At 54.0% G+C, this 16,952-nt stretch overlaps 1 protein-coding gene across 2 annotated transcripts in view; it reads left to right on the top strand.

Annotated features, from left to right (window-relative positions):
• Window positions 1-16,952, top strand: part of KSR1 (kinase suppressor of ras 1) — a 159,841-nt gene that overhangs the window by 122,472 nt on the left and 20,417 nt on the right. For both annotated transcript variants that reach the window (XM_055577181.1, XM_055577180.1), the window contains exons 5-12: window positions 1,272-1,276; window positions 4,266-4,326; window positions 7,514-7,597; window positions 9,590-9,651; window positions 9,772-9,878; window positions 12,004-12,172; window positions 14,116-14,157; window positions 16,821-16,875. In XM_055577181.1, the coding sequence (XP_055433156.1) occupies window positions 1,272-1,276; window positions 4,266-4,326; window positions 7,514-7,597; window positions 9,590-9,651; window positions 9,772-9,878; window positions 12,004-12,172; window positions 14,116-14,157; window positions 16,821-16,875 (585 nt within the window). The remainder of the gene's footprint in view (window positions 1-1,271; window positions 1,277-4,265; window positions 4,327-7,513; window positions 7,598-9,589; window positions 9,652-9,771; window positions 9,879-12,003; window positions 12,173-14,115; window positions 14,158-16,820; window positions 16,876-16,952) is intronic.

Raw genomic sequence — 16,952 nt, 5'->3', positions numbered from 1 at the left:
CTTTCCAGTGTATAGTTTAATTTCTCCCCTCTTGATGGATATTTAGGTCTTTGTCCTACTCTATTATAAAATTCACCCTTGTCTATATACCCTTGTGGAAGGGAAGGGATAGTTTTCCTTGGGTGCCTCTTACCTTCTTGTGCTTCTGAGGGTTGGGAACCCGGCCTCTATCCTGACATGATCGTTTTGGGTCTCAAATGGGCTTTTCCCCCACCCCAGGGCAGACTCTCTTGGGTTCCTTGTGGGATAGACCTTGGACAACTTTGATGATTCTGAGTGTATGTACCCAAGGAGAGAAATCTAGCTGTGACCTACCTGCCACTCCCGACCAGACTGTCCTGCTGGGGCCTGGGACTTCCCTCCTCCCTGACCCCCAAAAGGGGCTGAGCCTTCCATCCCCCACCCCCCCAGATCATCTTCTCTCTGAAGCACAGTGATAATAGCCATGTGGACACATGGACATGGGTCATTCAGAGGGCGTCTCAGTGGGCAAAACCCAGTGCCTCTCTTCTTCATTTTTTTTTTTCCCTGAAAAGTGTGTCAGGGGGGCTCTGGGTGGAGAACAGAGACTCAGGCAGATGACACCACTTCCTTGGATCCCGCTGCTGGTGAGCTGGGCCTTGCGCCCTGGGATTCTGAGTCAGAATCCCACAAAGACCAAAGCTGGCACCGACATGAGTGCTCAGGCCACCCTGCCGCCCTCGATGAGCCCTGAGGCTGGACTGAGTGCCCTGGGCTCCCAGCTGTCTTCGTCCCTGGGACAGCGGCACCCCCAGGAGATGTTGCTCAGGCCCTGCTTGGGGGCTGCCCCTCTGCTCTTACAACTGTCCTCCTTGCCTTCTGCCCCAGCCACTTGTTCTCTGGCTCCCTGAGCCGCCCTCCTGCTTGGTCCGAGCACCCCTCCTCCCAGGGATTTGGGCAGGGCTCCTCCACCTACTGGCATATGATCTTGGGAGACTGTGAGCCTGTTTCCTCAGCTGTGAAAAAGAATGAACTCTAATTACAATGCAGGTAGCTGGCAAGGGCTAGGAAATCTAATGTATTAAAGCACAGTGTATGGCTCCATTGTCCAGTGGGGAGTTGGGAGGGGGCCACCTCTAGCCCTCGTCGTTGAGGAAAGTCTCCAGTCACTCAGCCAGCCCGGCCCCACACAGGGGCTCAAAGTCCTCATCCAAGCACTGTATCCGCTCCTGCCCAAGGACTGATGTTCCTGGGGACACCAGGCCAGCACGGTGACATAATCCCGCTTTCTCTCTTTTTGTCTCCTCCAGGTTTGGTAAGAGTGATTCATTTTCATCCCCTCTGCCACCCGGGAGTCCTGTTTCTGTTGCTGTCCCCATCGGGGGTGGATTTCTTCGACCCTCTCTTAGTCCTCTGGCCTTTCTGTGGTCCAGAAGCAGAGATGCCGGGCTCCGCCTCAGGAAGTAGCTCTAAGGACAGGGAACCTTCAGATGACAAGGTGGTTCAGCCCAGCCCGCAGCTGCCCTGAGAAGCAGACACCGTGAGAATGTCACCGTCTGTGGGCAGCTCTGTGGTGGGCCCCACTTGCACCTTGCCACCCCCACAAGTGACCTCTGGCAGGAGTTGTTTATCTGCTGGGCTGCCATGGTGATGCTATGCTCCTGGGAGAGAGGTTCCTTATGTCCAATGTAGATGGACGGTAGCCATCTGCAAAGTCCAGCTGACGTCTTGGGACCCTCCACCCTGTTCAGGAGAGGGACATCCCTGGAGGCAGGAATGTGGTCGGCTCTGAATGAGGCCTGAGAGATCAGAGGGTGTGGATGTCCCCTTGGAGGGGGACGGTAAGGATGCCCAGGCAAGCTCCGAGTCCCTTTTCCACCTCTGGGTTGAGAGCTGATTCTTGTACGTGGCTGTGATGCAGGGCATCTCTCTCCAGAGTCAAAGCAGAGGGAAACAGCCTCCAGGGTCTGCTTTTAATTGTCTCTGTGGAGATGCAGAGGCATCTGGTTTTTGCCTGAGCAAAGTAGCAGCTTATTTTTGTACTATCCTATACTGGCTAAATAGAGTGAAGAGGCTGTCAGCAGGGTCTGAGAGATGTGGAGTGGGGTAACAGACAGTGACTTTGCCAAAATGGATCTGAATGCAGGACCACCAGGGAGGTATAGGGCAAGGAAGGAGGGAGACTGTCCTTCCCTGTCCCCAGGGCACAGGCGGAAAACTCCCAGGACCCCTCACAGAGCCTTGGAGGAGAATCTAGCATCTGCAACCCTAGGACATCCATCTTCCTGGTTGCTATAGTGATGCAGGGACCACAACAGTGAGGCTGCTTCCCCAGTTTGCCAGAAAGGTGGGACGAGGCCTTTAGGACCAGTGTTTCACCTCCACCAGGGATAGCATCATCTCATATACTTCCTATCCCAGGCCTGTGGCAGACATTAGTAATCAGTTGGAGGGTGTCTTCAGGATCAGAGACAGCTTCATCTCACCTCTGTCCTATCCCAGACCTATGGCAGACATTACTAATCAGTTGTAGGCTGTCTTCAGGATCAGGGACCACCTCATCTCACCTCTGTCCTAGCCTAGGCCTGTGGCAGACATTACTAATCAACCACAGATTGTCTTCAGAGATAGATGGTTAAAATCTCATTATCCCACTGTCTGTTTCTCCTAGTCTGGTAGCCTAAGCCCTTTTAGATCCATATGCTTTCGTGGCCTTGGCTACTGACTGGGGTGGGGTGCCCCACCCTGGCCCACCCTACCCCTGGAAAAAGGAGTTGGGAGGAGGCAGCCCCATGGCAGATGTGCTGGAGAGATTGTGAGTTCAATCATCAGCAGGTGGCAGAGGTCCCCACCAAACTCCCCTTGTTGTAGGAGGAAAGTCAGTACCTCCTTCATGCCCTTCTCTTGTGGTTGGCTATCTGGTACACAGCTTTAAGTGAACCGCCACTTATTGAGCACCAGCTGTGTGCCAGGCCAGCATAGGGTGGAGATGGCCACAGATCCCTAGAGCACTGTGTTCCTGACCTTTCTGAGTCACAGATCTCTTTGATAATTGGATAAAAAATCTAGACTTTCTTGCTAAGGAAAATCCTACATCAACCATCTCCAACCTTTTTGGCACAGGGACTGGTTTCCTGGAAGACAATTTTTCCATGGACGGCGGTGGCATGGGGGTGGGCGGGGGAATGGTTCAGGTGGTGATAATGCAAACAATGGGGAGCGGCAGATGAAGCTTTGCTGTCTCATCTGTCACTCGCCTTCTACTGTGTGGCCCGGCTCCTAATGGGCCACAGACCAGTACCAGTCCACAGCCCAGGGATTGGGGACCCCTGCCCTACATCATCTGCTTACCAGTCCAGAGGAGTCCCAGACCCCCTACAGCACATCCATGGGCTCCTTTGAGAAACCCTGCTCTGGAAGGAGATAGGCAGTATTGAGTATGGACAGAAGGTGGGGTGGGGAGGAGTGGGGGTCTCTCTGGTGAAGGAGGGGAGAGGGAGTTAGACATATGGGCTGCCAGTGGATGACAGATGGCTTCCAGCTGCTCCTCTACTGCCCAACCTATTATACCACCAATCCCAGGGATGCCCATTCATATAAGGAAGCCAGGGCTGGAGAGAGAGGCCAGGGTGCTCTCTTGGAAAGCATGCAAAGCTCATGGCCTGAGACTTCCCCCGAGGCTCAGACTGCATGCCTGGCTGGGGCTGGGCCACATGGGAACGGGTGAAGCTTCACCTTGTCTTCTCTCTGCCTGCTGGGATCCGGCAGTGGTGGCTCTCAGAGCAAAATGCCCAGGGTGCTTCTGCCTGCAGAGCTGGGTGTGCTGCATGGCCGCCAGCCTCACCCCCCCGCCAAGGGTCAGGCACCTTCCACCTGCGTAACAAGAATTGGTGACCTGTGGGGGCCTCCCCGAGGAAGTACAGGAGGTGGGGGGACTTGAGCCGCTGTCCTCACCTTGGCTTTGCCTTCTGCCTCACAAGCCTGTCTTCCCCCAAAGCTAGAAATCTCCCAGGGGCTGTTTCTGAACTGTCTGCAGAGGCTATGTGGTAGCATCTGTTGGGGGGTGGGGGTAACCACACTGGCCCCGCTTTGGTCTCGCCTGGCCATCCCTGTCTTCATTAGAGGCAGGTTCAGGAAAATGGCTCTCTGCCACGTGGTTGGTTTTGCCCCGCCCACCCCCCAACCATGTGGTTGGTCTCCACCCCACCCCCCAGCCTGTGATCTCTGAGACAGCAGGTCCCAGGTACACACTGTCCAGGTAGGAAGGACCCCTCAGCCTGCCGACCTGGCCTCTTTCCCCACAGATCTCCCTCACGGATCCCCGCAGATGGTACGAAGGGACATCGGGCTCTCAGTGACACACAGGTAGGCCTGGCTGGGCTGGGGTGGGGAGGGGACACAGAGCTGAGCTGGGACCTGTATAGGCTGAGCCCCACTGGGGGGGTCACTCTGCATCACTGGAGTTCTGTTCTGACCCTGTCTCTCAGGGCTCTTTGTGTGTCTGTCAGTCCATTCAGTCTCACAGACAGACAGTGGTCTGTCTGTCCATTCCTCTGTGGACATGGCACCCACCTGGAGCCCTTGCCTGTCACCAGCAGCCCTTTTGGACTTGCTGGCCCTCCCCTGCCCCTCCTCAAGTCTCCTTGTCCATCTGCTGAGGGAAAACACAGGTCCCAGGAGAAACAGGGAGCCAAGAGCATCGCCTTGGGTCCGGCATGACATCACTTCCATGGACATAACTGGCCACACATCAGAGCCCCCTGGAACTTGATGAAATGCCAGGTTCCATCTATAAGGTTCTTGGCTTGCCAGTCAGGATTCTAGCAACTTCCAGAGACTGATGCTTATGCAGCTGGTGTGGCTAGTGAGGGCCCATGACATGGACCACGCAGAGGCCTCAGCCTCAATGCTCGTGAGGCTGGCGTGTGCTGCCAACAGCAGGTCTGAGCAGCATCTTGTCTCCCCACTGACGGCCAGCAGTACAGTCCTTTGGGATCCCCGCCCTCTGGCCACCCCATTAAACAAGTTGTGAACATGGCCAGTCATGCTCATCAAGAGCCTTGCAACTTGCCAAGGCCTTTGGTTTCCCCTGGAGTGTGTGCTGCACTCTGGCCTGTGCGGAAGGCCAGCCCCGAATCCTTGTCCCATGAGACAGGCTTGGCTCTGAGGGCTTGAGTAGTTTGCCTGAGGTCTCACGGCCACTGAGACACTCTTGAAACCGCTGGCTGGAGCCCAGGCACTTCTGTCCTAAGCCTTGGCAGGGCCCAGATGCCCGTCCCCAACACCCTCGGGGAGGAGAGTCCCTGGCACCAGGAGAAGCCATCTGAGTGAGGGTCTTGAGGGCCTCCCTCAAGCACACCCAGTGCCATCTTCCCTGCCAGTATGCCAAATGCCCTGAAGCATTTTGGTCTAATCATAGGGGAAAAAATATTTTATGATGCTTGCTCCACACCCCCAAACTTCCGTAGCGCCTGCCCCTTCTCTGGCCGAGCCCCCAACTCTCATTTCAACCTGTTTTCGGGATTTTCTAGTGGAGGCCATCTCGAGTACCACTGAGCTGCTCCCCTAACCCCCTTGTTGACAGGAGATTAAAGGCCAGAGAGACTGTGGATCCCAGAGAGGCCTAATCAGAGCTCCTTAAAAGGCATTCCAGGGACTCCCTGGTGGCCTAGTGGCTAAGAATCTACCTTGCAATGCAGTGGACATGGGTTCAATCCCTGGCTGGGGAACTGAGACCCCACATTCCGTGGGGCAACTAAGCCTGAAACTGCTAAAGCCACTCTAGAGAGTCTGTGCTGCAACGAAAGATCCAAATGATGCAACGAGGACCCGACACAGCCAGATCAATACCTGAATAAATATTAAAAAAAAATTCATTCCAGGGGGGTGGGTGCCTTTCTCCTAGGCCTGGAGGCTCCCATCTTGGCTAGTAGAAGCAGCGACGTTCACACCCGCAGTCCAGGCCCTGCATGTTACATGGCACACGTGATTCTCCTCAAGCCCTGTGAGGGGAGCGTGTCGGCCTCATTTGCAAAGACTTGGACCCATCCCACAGCCAGCAGTTGTCGGGATTCAAACCCGGTGTGGTCTGACCCCAAAGCCCAGGCTCTTTCCCTTGTTTTCCGTCCCAGTGGTCTCTTACAGAGCCATGCTCTGAGTTCAGAGACCTGGGGTCTGCCCCCGCTGCACAGCAACCCAACTGTGTGGCCTTGGGAAAGTCACCTAAGCTCTCTGAGCTGGTTTGCTTGCCTGTGTCCTAAGAATCCCTGACCTGCCAAACTTCCTGGGGTGGTCACTCCCAGGAGTGAGCTAATGTTTGTAGATGCATTACAAACTGTTCCCCAAGTCCTGTTGCTATTTGTTCTGTCGTTACTATGATATCCTATGCTTTTAAAAATCTAGTCCTCCAAAACTGTGAGTTCTTTCTGCCCTGAGGCTCCCCATCCTGTGCACAGACCTTGGACTTTTTCTCTGGGAGGCAACCACCCACTCCATCCCCACCCTTCTTTTCAGTGTATCTTTTGTGGATTGTTAAACATTTAGTTTGGATTGAAATGCATTTATAATGCAAACCTCCAGAGGATGTATATTTATGAGAAAAGTCCCCTCCCGCTGCTGTCACCCCCCCCAACCCCCCACGGGCAGATCTTGCCGTCTTCTATGTGTCCCCCCGGAGATATTTTTGTACAATCAAATACATATGTAAATTCTTCCGCCTCCTTTTTTATTTTCACAAAAATATTGCATATATTATACACACTGTTCTATACTTTGCTTTTTTCTTTTTAAAATTGAGGCGTAATTTATATGGAGCTAAGTACACAAATGCTTAACATATGTGTACACCCACGTATACCACCCATACAAAGATTCAGAACGTCCCCACCCCAGAAGTTCTCTTTGGCTCTTCTTAGTCCATAGTGCTACCATCCAGAGATGCTATTCCCTTCTGTCATCATAGATTAGATTTCCCTGTACTTGAACTTCAAATAAATGGAGTCATGTAGCATTGTACCTTCCCTTTTTCACTGACAGTATAATTTACTGATCATGCCCTGTTTGCATAAAAAGAGCTTCCCTACTTTACTTTCCGACTGTTTGGTGCTCAGTTTTGTGTGTGGACCATACGGTATACAGTCAGTCACCGGTACACCTATCCAAACAACATAGCTTGTTTCTAGTCTCTTCTGCCACAAACATGCTGCAGTGAGTACCCTTGTCAGTACATCATTTGACACCCGTGGGAGTATCTGTTGGATGAATTCCTGGGACTGGAATTGCTCCATGGGTGCACTTGTAATTTTGATTGCTTTTGCCAATTTGCCTGCCAGAGAGCTGGCATCAGTGACCACACCAGCTTTGGCAATGAAGACTTTGTGGCCGAGAAATCTGAAGGCCTGGGGAAAGCAGGGGCCCTGGATGTCCCTGCCCTCCACTTGAGAGGGCGCCCGGGTGTCTGGGGTGGAAGCAGTCTTTCTGGTCTCCCTGCGGCCTGGTGGGGACGCGTCTCCACCCTGGCCCCTCTGAGCGTTTTCACGTGTCCACCCTGCAGGTTCTCCACCAAGTCGTGGCTGTCGCAGGCCTGCCACGTGTGCCAGAAGAGCATGATGTTTGGGGTCAAGTGCAAGCATTGCAGGTGATGAGCGGCTGGGGGGGGTGCAGCGGTGGGAGGGGGGGCACCGGCTCCATACTTTCAGTTCAGTAAGTCTCGCCACTTGGTTCTTGGCCTCAGGTCAAACCACAGTTCAAAGGAACTCATTTGAGAGTTCCAAAATCTATTTGTAATCTCAGCACATCAGGGAGTGATCAGCCCTCTCTTGGAAGAATAAGAAAGCAGCAGGCAAAGCATTGTTAGAAGAAGGGACTGTTTGAGGTGGGCTTTGAAGGATGAATAGACGTTTACCAGGTGGACTAAGGAGGTAACAGAATTCCGGGTCAAGGAAGCACCTTGTATAAAGGCAGAGGAATGGCAGGACTTTTCTGGAAACTGGAAGGAGTTCTGAAGTTTAAGGTTAGCACATAAGGAATCGGGAAATGGGGCCAGGGAATGATAAATACAGAGAAGTGGCTTGTGGTGTTTAGAGAAGAGAATGAAGGAAGAATGTAGATTCTATATAAATTCAATCCTTTTCCTACTGTTGAGGTTTCTGGTGAGACAGAAGGGCAAGGATAGTGGCCAGTAGGGTAGCAGGGTCTGTTCCTGCTATCGAGCTGCTCCCACTTTACAGAGGATGGACCTGAAGCCTGTCGCCAGTGCACTTTGTCCTTGCATTGCTCTGTGACCCGGAGCAAGGTGCTTGCCCTTTCTGGGCCTCATTTTTGGCTTCCAGGTCTCTCTGTGCAATCAGGATTACTCTAAAAATCAGAGCTAGAGTGTGTAGTAAAAGCATTTGGGCTCCTGCCAGACTGTAGGTGATAGGTCTCATGTGTGTCTGTTGGATAAATTGTGGTTAGGAGAGAACCACAGGAAAATGCAAAGGAGATGTCAGACCTTTCTCACCGGTCTAGGTGTTTGGTGGCCCCTGGCCATTTGGCTTTAAATCAGGGGCCTCCAACTCCTATTCAAGTAATGCCTTTCATGCAGAGAGCACAGGATAACCTCTGAACCCCACACTCTCCTGTAGTTGCAGTGTGAAGTTGGAGGACCCCAACTGTCAGCCCATTTGATCAATGAGAACCCTGAGGAGGGTTCAGCAGGCAGAACCAAACCAAGAATCCCAATCCAGCTCTTTCCATTCTCTTCGCTCTGATCCTCAGACAACGTGGCCTATGCAGGAAGGTAGCAGGAGGGGCCTCCCTGGGATCCTTGGAAATGGAAATATTTTCCTTCTAATTCATCTCTTTCAAGTTCAGATTTGTCTCAAGCTTTCTGAACGTGGGTAGAGGGTCTCCTTTTCTTTAGAGAAGAGAAATAGATGTATGACCCGCTGCTGCTGCTAAGTTGCTTCAGTCGTGTCCGACTGTGCAACCCCATAGATGGCAGCCCACCAGGCTCCCCCGTCCCTGGGATTCTCCAGGCAAGAACACTGGAGTGGGTTGCCATTTCCTTCTCCAATGCATGAAAGTGAAAGGTGAAAGTGAAGTCGCTCAGTCGTGTCCGACTCTTAGCGACCCCATGGACTGCAGCCCACCAGGCTCCTCCGTCCATGGGATTTTCCAGGCAAGAGTACTGGAGTGGGGTGCCCTACAGGACGTTAAAATAGGTGAAATTAGACTTGTTTGCACCTAGATGGGTGGCATGGGGTGGGGTGTAGGAGAGAGATACAAGAGGAAGGGGAACATTGGTTGATTCAGGTTGATTCATGTTCATGTATGGCAGAAACCAATGCAACATTGTAAAGCAATTATCCTCCAATTAAAAATAAATTAAAAAAAAACCACCTGCTTGGCTGTGAAGATGAGGCAGATGACAGCGGGGACACGGCCGTGCTCAGTGGATACCAGCTGCTAGTGCTATTAACATGAGATGCTGTCCACTCTAAAGCTAATGTGTGTTGAGACATTAGTGGGAATGGAGGCAGTCAGGGCTGAGTGTTGTACAGAACTGCCAGGCAGTGCTTCCGAGCGCCTGTGTGTGTCCTGGGGCCCATGTGGCCCCTCCGTGCACTGACCCTGCCTTCTCCACCAGGTTAAAGTGTCATAACAAGTGTACAAAAGAAGCCCCTGCCTGTAGAATATCCTTCCTTCCACGTGAGTGTCCTGCCCTTCTCCCCTCTGTCGTTGGGATTTGGGGTGCATCTTTCTTGATCCTGTTCACTGCTGATGGTTACAACCCGCCCGCCACCCTCCTCACCCCGTCTGTTTAAACAGTACCCAAGCTTCGGAGGACAGAATCCGTGCCCTCGGACATCAACAATCCGGTGGACAGAGCCGCTGAACCCCATTTCGGAACCCTCCCCAAAGCACTGACAAAGAAGGTACCATGTCAGGAGAACCCTCGCCCAGGGTCCCTTTCTGTAACACAAGCCCAGGGTGGCCGTCCAGTAGGGAAGTGTGATGCTGCAATCCGGTTGCATGGCCAGAGGGCAGCCTGCGGGGATCTCATGTTTAGCCACTGCGTAGGTTTCACATTTGTGTGCAAATCATAGTTATGTGACAGTACCCACCCCCCGCGGTTTTTAATTAATTGATTTTTGGCTGCAGCGGGTCTGCGTTGCTATGTGAAGACTATCTCAAGTTGCGGTGAGCCCGGGCCACTCTGAGGTTGTGGAGTGTGCTCAGGCTTCTCATTGTGGGGCTTCTCTTGTTTCAGAGCAGGGGCCCTAGCACTCGCGGGCTTCAGTTGTCATGGCGCCCTCCCCTATTTTGATCCACCGTTTCCTGAGTACTTCAGTATCAGGAACGGAACTTTCTCCATTGATAACTCATCTGATCCCCACAGTGGTTCTAAAAGTCACATGCTGATGTCACCGCCCTTTTTTTTCTTTTAATAGTTTTTTTTTTATTGGCTACACTGTGACTTGTGGGATCTCCGTTCCCCAACCGGGGATTGAACCTGTGCCCTCGACAGTGAAAGTACAGAGTCCTAACCACTGGACCACCAGGGATTTTGTATCACTTCCATTTTAGAGATGAAGAAACTGCCTGCGAGGTTCCCTGTGGGTGAGAGGCAGGCCCAGAGCACGTGGGTGCTGTGGAGGGTAGGGCTGTGGGGTTGTGCTCCAGCCGGGCCCCTGACGCCTGCCTTGGCAGCGAGGAAATGTGTCTATTGAACGCTGAGCGAATGAGCGACCCCTTGAGGCAGCAGCTGATGCCCCACTTATGGAGACAACACACCGTGTGGCTGAGAAGCCTGGGCCGATTTGTCCAGGGTCACACAGCTGCTGACTCTGGGCTGGGGTTCAGCCTGCCTCAAACAAACCCCCTGCCCTTGCTGGCCTGGCCTGATCGGGATGGGGGGTCTGGGACGTGGTGTGTGAGGGGGCAGAGTTGGGGCGCAGGGGGTGCGGCCCCCTCCCCCTTTAGCTTGGCAGCAGGTGGTGTTGGCTGTCACTGGACAGTGAGACCCACTGCGTGGCTTTCGTGGTTTCCAGAATCCCCCCGCATCCCAGAGCTTTGAGGGCCTGCCTGAGAGAAAACGGTTCAGCTTAGCTTTTAACCCAGGTTAGCCCCAACTTTTTTTGAACATAACTGCCTGCCCTACCGGCTGAGGAACTGGCATTTGGTCTAGGAGACACTGGTCAGGCCCATGGTCCCCCAGGCATGGACTCGGTTCCCCCTGTGACCCTCCCTCAGGGAATCCTCTGGCCTTGCTAGGATCCACACCACTGATGGCCCGGCTGGCAGATCCACCTGCTGAGTTGCGGGAGCACTTATTAGGCACCCACTGTGTGTGTGCGCCCAGTCACTCAGTCATGTCTGACCGTTGGCAAACCCCATGGACTGTAGCTCACCAGTCTCCTCTGTCCATGGGATTTTCCAAGCAAGAATCCTGGAGTGGGTTGCCGTTTCCTCCTCCAGGGGATCTTCCCGACCCAGGGATTGAACTGTATCTCCTACACTGGCAGGCAGATTCTTTTACTACTGAGTCATCTGGAAGCCCCACCCACTGTGAACCACCCACTAAAATAAATACTTGTCAGAGGCTGGATTTACTTCATTAAAGGACCCTACTCTGTGGTCAGCCAAGAGCTAGGCCCTGGGTGTGTGACAAGATGTGGCTCTTGCTTTCCTGGGACTCATACTGTGTGGTGGAGACAGTCTTCAGAAAACCACCCCTGCAGCTGGCAAACCGTAGTTCAGGTGCCCTGATGAAAAGTTCTCAGGGCCCTGGGAGGATAAAAGGTGGGTGGGGGGAGCCTGGCTCCCACCAGGGCTGGGGGAGGACTTCTGGGAGGAAAGGATGTTTGAGCTGAAATCAGAAAGATGAGAGGAGCCCTCCAGGGGTCAGGCGTTGAGGTGCAGGTCTCCCTGTGCCGTCCTTCCCTCAACGTTACACCTGTAAACGCCCCTGGCTCACCTCCTCCCTTTTAGGTGGGGAGGGGTGGGCGGGCAGGCTGGGCTGGGTGGTCCCTGCCACTGCCCGTGTCTCTGGTCCTGCAGGAGCATCCTCCAGCCATGAACCACCTGGACTCCAGCAGCAACCCATCCTCCACTACATCCTCTACGCCCTCCTCGCCCGCACCCTTCCCAGCATCGTCCAACCCATCCAGTGCCACCACGCCCCCCAACCCCTCGCCTGGCCAGCGGGATGGCAGGTTCAACTTCCCAGGTACCACACCTTGGGGCTTTCTCGGGCCTGAGGGATGGGGTTGCATGTCCCTTCTCTGCTCATCCTGGCTGACTCAAGGCCAAACCGTCTCCACCGCTAAGAGCAGTAGCTGAACACTCAGTGTATCACCATATTTAAACCTGCTATGATTGTACCCATTTTACAGTTGGGGACACTGAGGTTCAGAGGGAGTAAGTGGCTTGCCCCAAGCTGTAAGCAGCAGAGCCGGGATCAAAGCCAAGTCTGTCTGATGCAAAGCCTGGGTAGTCCCCAGGCTGCCGTCCTGTGTGTGGGATGGCTTCTCGGGGGCATTGTTCACTCACTCGGGGCTTCTGGGCTCCTGAGAAGCAGGGCAGGCAGCATTGAGACCTGGGGCAAGCCCAGAAGGCCAGAGCAAAGGAATCCGGGGCTCTGTGGCTTACCTGCTCTGGGTCTGGACAAGCTGCTTAAGGGGGCACTTCTGTTCCCTTTTCTATAAAACAAGAGATCAGGTGAGGCTGGAGTTAGGTTATCCCCAATGTGTGAGTGAGGCCTCGGAGTCCACCCAGGGGTGTGTGCCAGAGCCGAGCCAATCTCTGACCACGGCCCCGGCTGCCCTGGGTCTATAGGGACAGGCCTCCTGCCACTCGGCCAGGCCTGGAGTGTCCCACCTCCCCAGGGAGCAGAACAAAGCCCACTGGCCCCCTTCAGGACTGAGCCCCAGCCCTGGCCTCTCAGGCAGCCCCTCGAAACCAGTCTTGGCCCTCAGCGTGTTTCAAGCTCAGGGAAGCAGGGCAGCCCCAGTTTGCTCCAGGCCCAGCCAGTCTGGCTGCCAGCTTCACCCTGTGGACTCCTGGCCTGGCCCCACCTGTCACTGGTCCCCAGGGCTCCAGGCCGAGGAGGACAAAGGCATGGCTTTTCCTGTGCCAGGGGACCCCTGGCTGGGCAACCTCACTAGCCTCATCTCCCCAGGGTCCCAGGGACTTCTTTTGGTGGGTGGTGGTCAGATTTTTTAGGACTCTTTCTTCTTTTTTGCCTTAACATGCATGTGGCTGGCTATCTCCCAACACTAATGCATCGTTCCAAGCCCGCCCCTCCCTCCTCCGACCCAGCGATGGCCACGTGATTACACTTCTCTGTTCTGCTCTGTCATTGTGATGCTCTGAAACCGGGCCTTTTGCTGAACCTCCTAGTCTGAAAGGAAAGAAAAGGCTTTTTCTGAAAGGAGGGGCCTGTTTGAAAAACAAGAGTCACTGAAAAAGTCCTTTGTATGACATCAGCCAGAGCTTCTTAGCTTCCCTGATGTCCCGGGCTGGGCCCACGTTGTACCCTGCACGGAGACCTCTCTCTCTGGTCATGGGCTGGGCTGGGCTGGCAGTTAACGTGGCGTGGGACCTCCTCCTAGTCCACCCGCTCCATACTGTGTGGGAGCATTTCCGTATGTATCTGAGGCTAACCTTGGAGAAAGGTTATTTTTTGGATGGTGATATTGAGTGGCAGAAGCCTTGGTACCTCCAGGTGTGAACTTGGGCTGGTGGATTTTCCCTTCTCCTGCACACAGCATTGTCCAGTGTTCTCAGAATCTTGGTTTTTCTCCCCATTATATTTTGCCCTCCTGGGCTCACGCACAGTTCACAGAAGGGAAGGGGGCCCAGCAGGTGAACGGAATTGGCCAGGGCTCTGCAGCAGGGTGGCTCCCAAGACTGGGTCTCTGAACCCCAGTCCTCCAGTGCAAGACCCCTTACTCCCGGGGGCTCCTGCGGGCACCCACTTTCTCCCAGCTCTTTTCCTCCTTCCTGCATGGAGCGCCCCATCCTGGTCAGGCCCACCTGGGACAGGGCAGGTGGGGCAGGGGTGCCCCAGCCCTATAACCAGCCCCTCTCCCCCAAGCCCCTGCCTCTGTTCCCTCTCCCCGTGCTGCGTTTGCTATTCTGTGTGTGACTCACCTCCTCTTCTGTTTAAAGCTGCCTACTTCATTCATCATAGACAGCAGTTTATCTTCCCAGGTGAGTCCTTTGCATGGTTCCACTAACTGTCCCTTGCCGTGACCCTCTCTGTCCAGCCCTCTTCCTGAGGACCTGTGTCTCACACCCATCTGCTTTGAGAGCTGACTGTCTGTTGAGGGTGGGTAAGGGGGCAGAGTGAGTAACCTTGAAGATGGCCCTTCACAGGGGCAGTGCCTTACCGCGCGGACCCTTGGCATCCACCCTCCCCCGCCCCTTTGCAGAGACTGCAGGCGACTTGTCCAGGGTCACAGCCAGGAAGTGGCAGAAATCCAGTTTGCAGAATAAGGGGAGAGGACCTTTTGCTGATGCCTTTTGAGCATCTGACAAGATATCATCTTCTACATAATGGCAAGGGAACTGCTACCCTTTTAAAGAAGGGGATGCCAGTTTGGGAAGGTCTGCAGACTTCATTTATTTGGCGGGTCTCTCGTTCCAGAGCCTTGCCGCACAGCGCCATCTGCTGGCCTTTGTTGGAAATGCCTGCCGTGCAGACAGTTGAAAGAAAACTTTTAGACGTTCTCATTAATTTCCTTCTACAGAAATTGTTTTGCACACCTACTATGTGCCAGCCTTTGCATGTGACCATATTCCTGCCCCTAAGGAGTTTATACTCTTTAGTACTTATTTCTCTAATTGGAGGTGACAAGCAATAGTATAAGTAATCTGTGACTTTAATTCTGAGTTTAGTCATATGAAGGTTCTGTGTGTTTTTGATGAAGACTGTAGTTAATTGTTTTTCCCTGGGTTAAACAGGCCTGTCTTGAAGTCATGGTATTTTGGTAATTCCAGGCCTTTCTATTCCCCATCCCAGCTCCATTAGGGGAGTGACTAAGAGCATTTGTTAGCTCCTATAGGTGGTTTCTCAGGCTGTGCAGGCTGGTTGGGGGTAGGGTCAGGCTCCCTGAGCTGCCTCTGTGGTTTCACACCCATTTTTTTCTGTGGCTCCCCTCCAAGAGCCTGCCTGGTTACTGCTCTAGGGTGGCCTACAGGGGAGTACCCTTGAAAGCTTTGGGAGAACGTGGCTTTTCTTCTAGTAGGGTCCATCTTGCTCTGAAGATGTCACGGGGGAGAGGAAGGAAATATAGTTCCATTAAAACAGATACGGACACATTTGGAGCAGAATACAAATTACACTCTTAATGTTTAAGGACAAGTGTGAAGCTTCAGAGGCATTTTGCCGACCCCCAACCTGAGGTGCTGTTTCTCCCCAGACGCCCATCTACCCTGTGTCACCCTATCTCTGTGCGTGTGTTTTTCTTCTGTGGAAACATTTGAGCAGCGTTGTGTGGGTAGAAACATCAGGCTGCGTTTGACGGTCTGCAGACACAAAGTAGTGGTGTCTGGGGGAGCCTTGGCAGACTTCCGGCGTTTAGGATTCCCCAGAAATTGCACACAGGATGTTGGGCACATGTGTGCATTTCTCTGATAAGAAGGTCCCACGGCCTCTATCAGACTCTCCCAAGCCTGTGAGGTCCAAGAAATGTTGAGAGGGCTTCCCCGGTGGTACTTGCGGTAAAGAATCTGCCTGCCAATGCAGGAGATGCTGGTTTGATCCCTGGGTCGAGAAGATCCTCTGGAGGAGGAAATATGCAATCCACTTCACTATTCTTGCCTGGGAAATCCCATGGACAGAAGAGCTGGTGGGCTGCAGTGCATGAGGTCGCAAAGAGTCAGACACGACTGAACACGCAGGCAGAGATGTCGAGAAAGCTTCAGGAATAGCCTTGCGGAGAGCCCAGAGGGAGGTGAGGGAGATTTGCTGGCTGATGGGAATTCTCTTTGTTCCAGCAGACAGGGAGAGGCCCTGATTAGCTCCAACCACCACCACCTCCAATCTCTTCTTTTGCTGCAAAAGGGGGTGAGGGGCCCACCCAGCCCTGAGGCAGCCAGCCTCTCTGAGCACGTTGAGAATGGACCAGAGAGAACAGAAAGCAGCCGGCAGCAGGAGCAGCCATGGGGAGGGGGGAGAGTTGGCCTGTGTCACATTGGCTTCACCCTGGGGTGACCATCTGTCCAGTATTCCCCGGATGGGGGGCTTTTGATGCTGAAACTGGGAAAGCCACCGATTCAGGCGTCAGTGCCAACTTCCCGATCCCGGGGTCCCTGATGTGTGGACTGTGCATTTCTGTCTCCCCAGAGTGCTGCTCCACCAGCCACCAAAGCTGGAATCTGAGGTGATGGGGTCTCTGACTCCCACCCGAAGTGCCCGGCATCCGTGCCAGGCACCCGGTGTCGCTAACGAGCCACCTGTGAGTCTGGCTTTTGGCCTCTTCTGGCCCAAGGGTCTTGCCGCCTTCAAGGGTTGTTGCAGCCAGCAGCCCCTGCCTCAGAGGCGAGGAGGAGGGTCCAGCCCACACGTCCAGTTAATAGGGGCCCAGTGGCTTTTACCACTTGCTTGTAGGGGGCCTCAGGGCGATGGTGGCAACTGAGAAGTCTCAGCTTCCACCCCGCCTGGAGTCCCTGCCCAGGGCAGAGCCGTGTGGGAAAAACCAAGTGCCGCGGAGGCTGCGTCTGCGCTCTGTTTTAGGGAAAGCATGTGGAAGTGGCCCTGAGAGCCCACGTGCGACCCATGGAGGGGCCGCTGGGGAAGCACCTCTGCCCTGTGTCTCCGGGGGTAGTGGGAACGGGTCTCATGCCTTGTATTTTTTTTCCGTTTCCTCCAGACATTTCGGCATTTCCACAGGCAGCGCCGTTCACCGATGGAGCGGACAGTTCCCGGTAGGCGCTTTTTCCTCCTTGGGGACTTGTTAAAGCTGGACCCACATCCCTGACCACCTCCTTCATCTACCTTTACT

Source organism: Bubalus kerabau, chromosome 4, assembly GCF_029407905.1.
Source record: "Bubalus kerabau isolate K-KA32 ecotype Philippines breed swamp buffalo chromosome 4, PCC_UOA_SB_1v2, whole genome shotgun sequence".
Lineage (NCBI taxonomy): Eukaryota > Metazoa > Chordata > Mammalia > Artiodactyla > Bovidae > Bubalus > Bubalus kerabau.
Note: the sequence above shows the minus strand (reverse complement) of the source record. Positions and strands in the feature narration are given on the sequence as shown.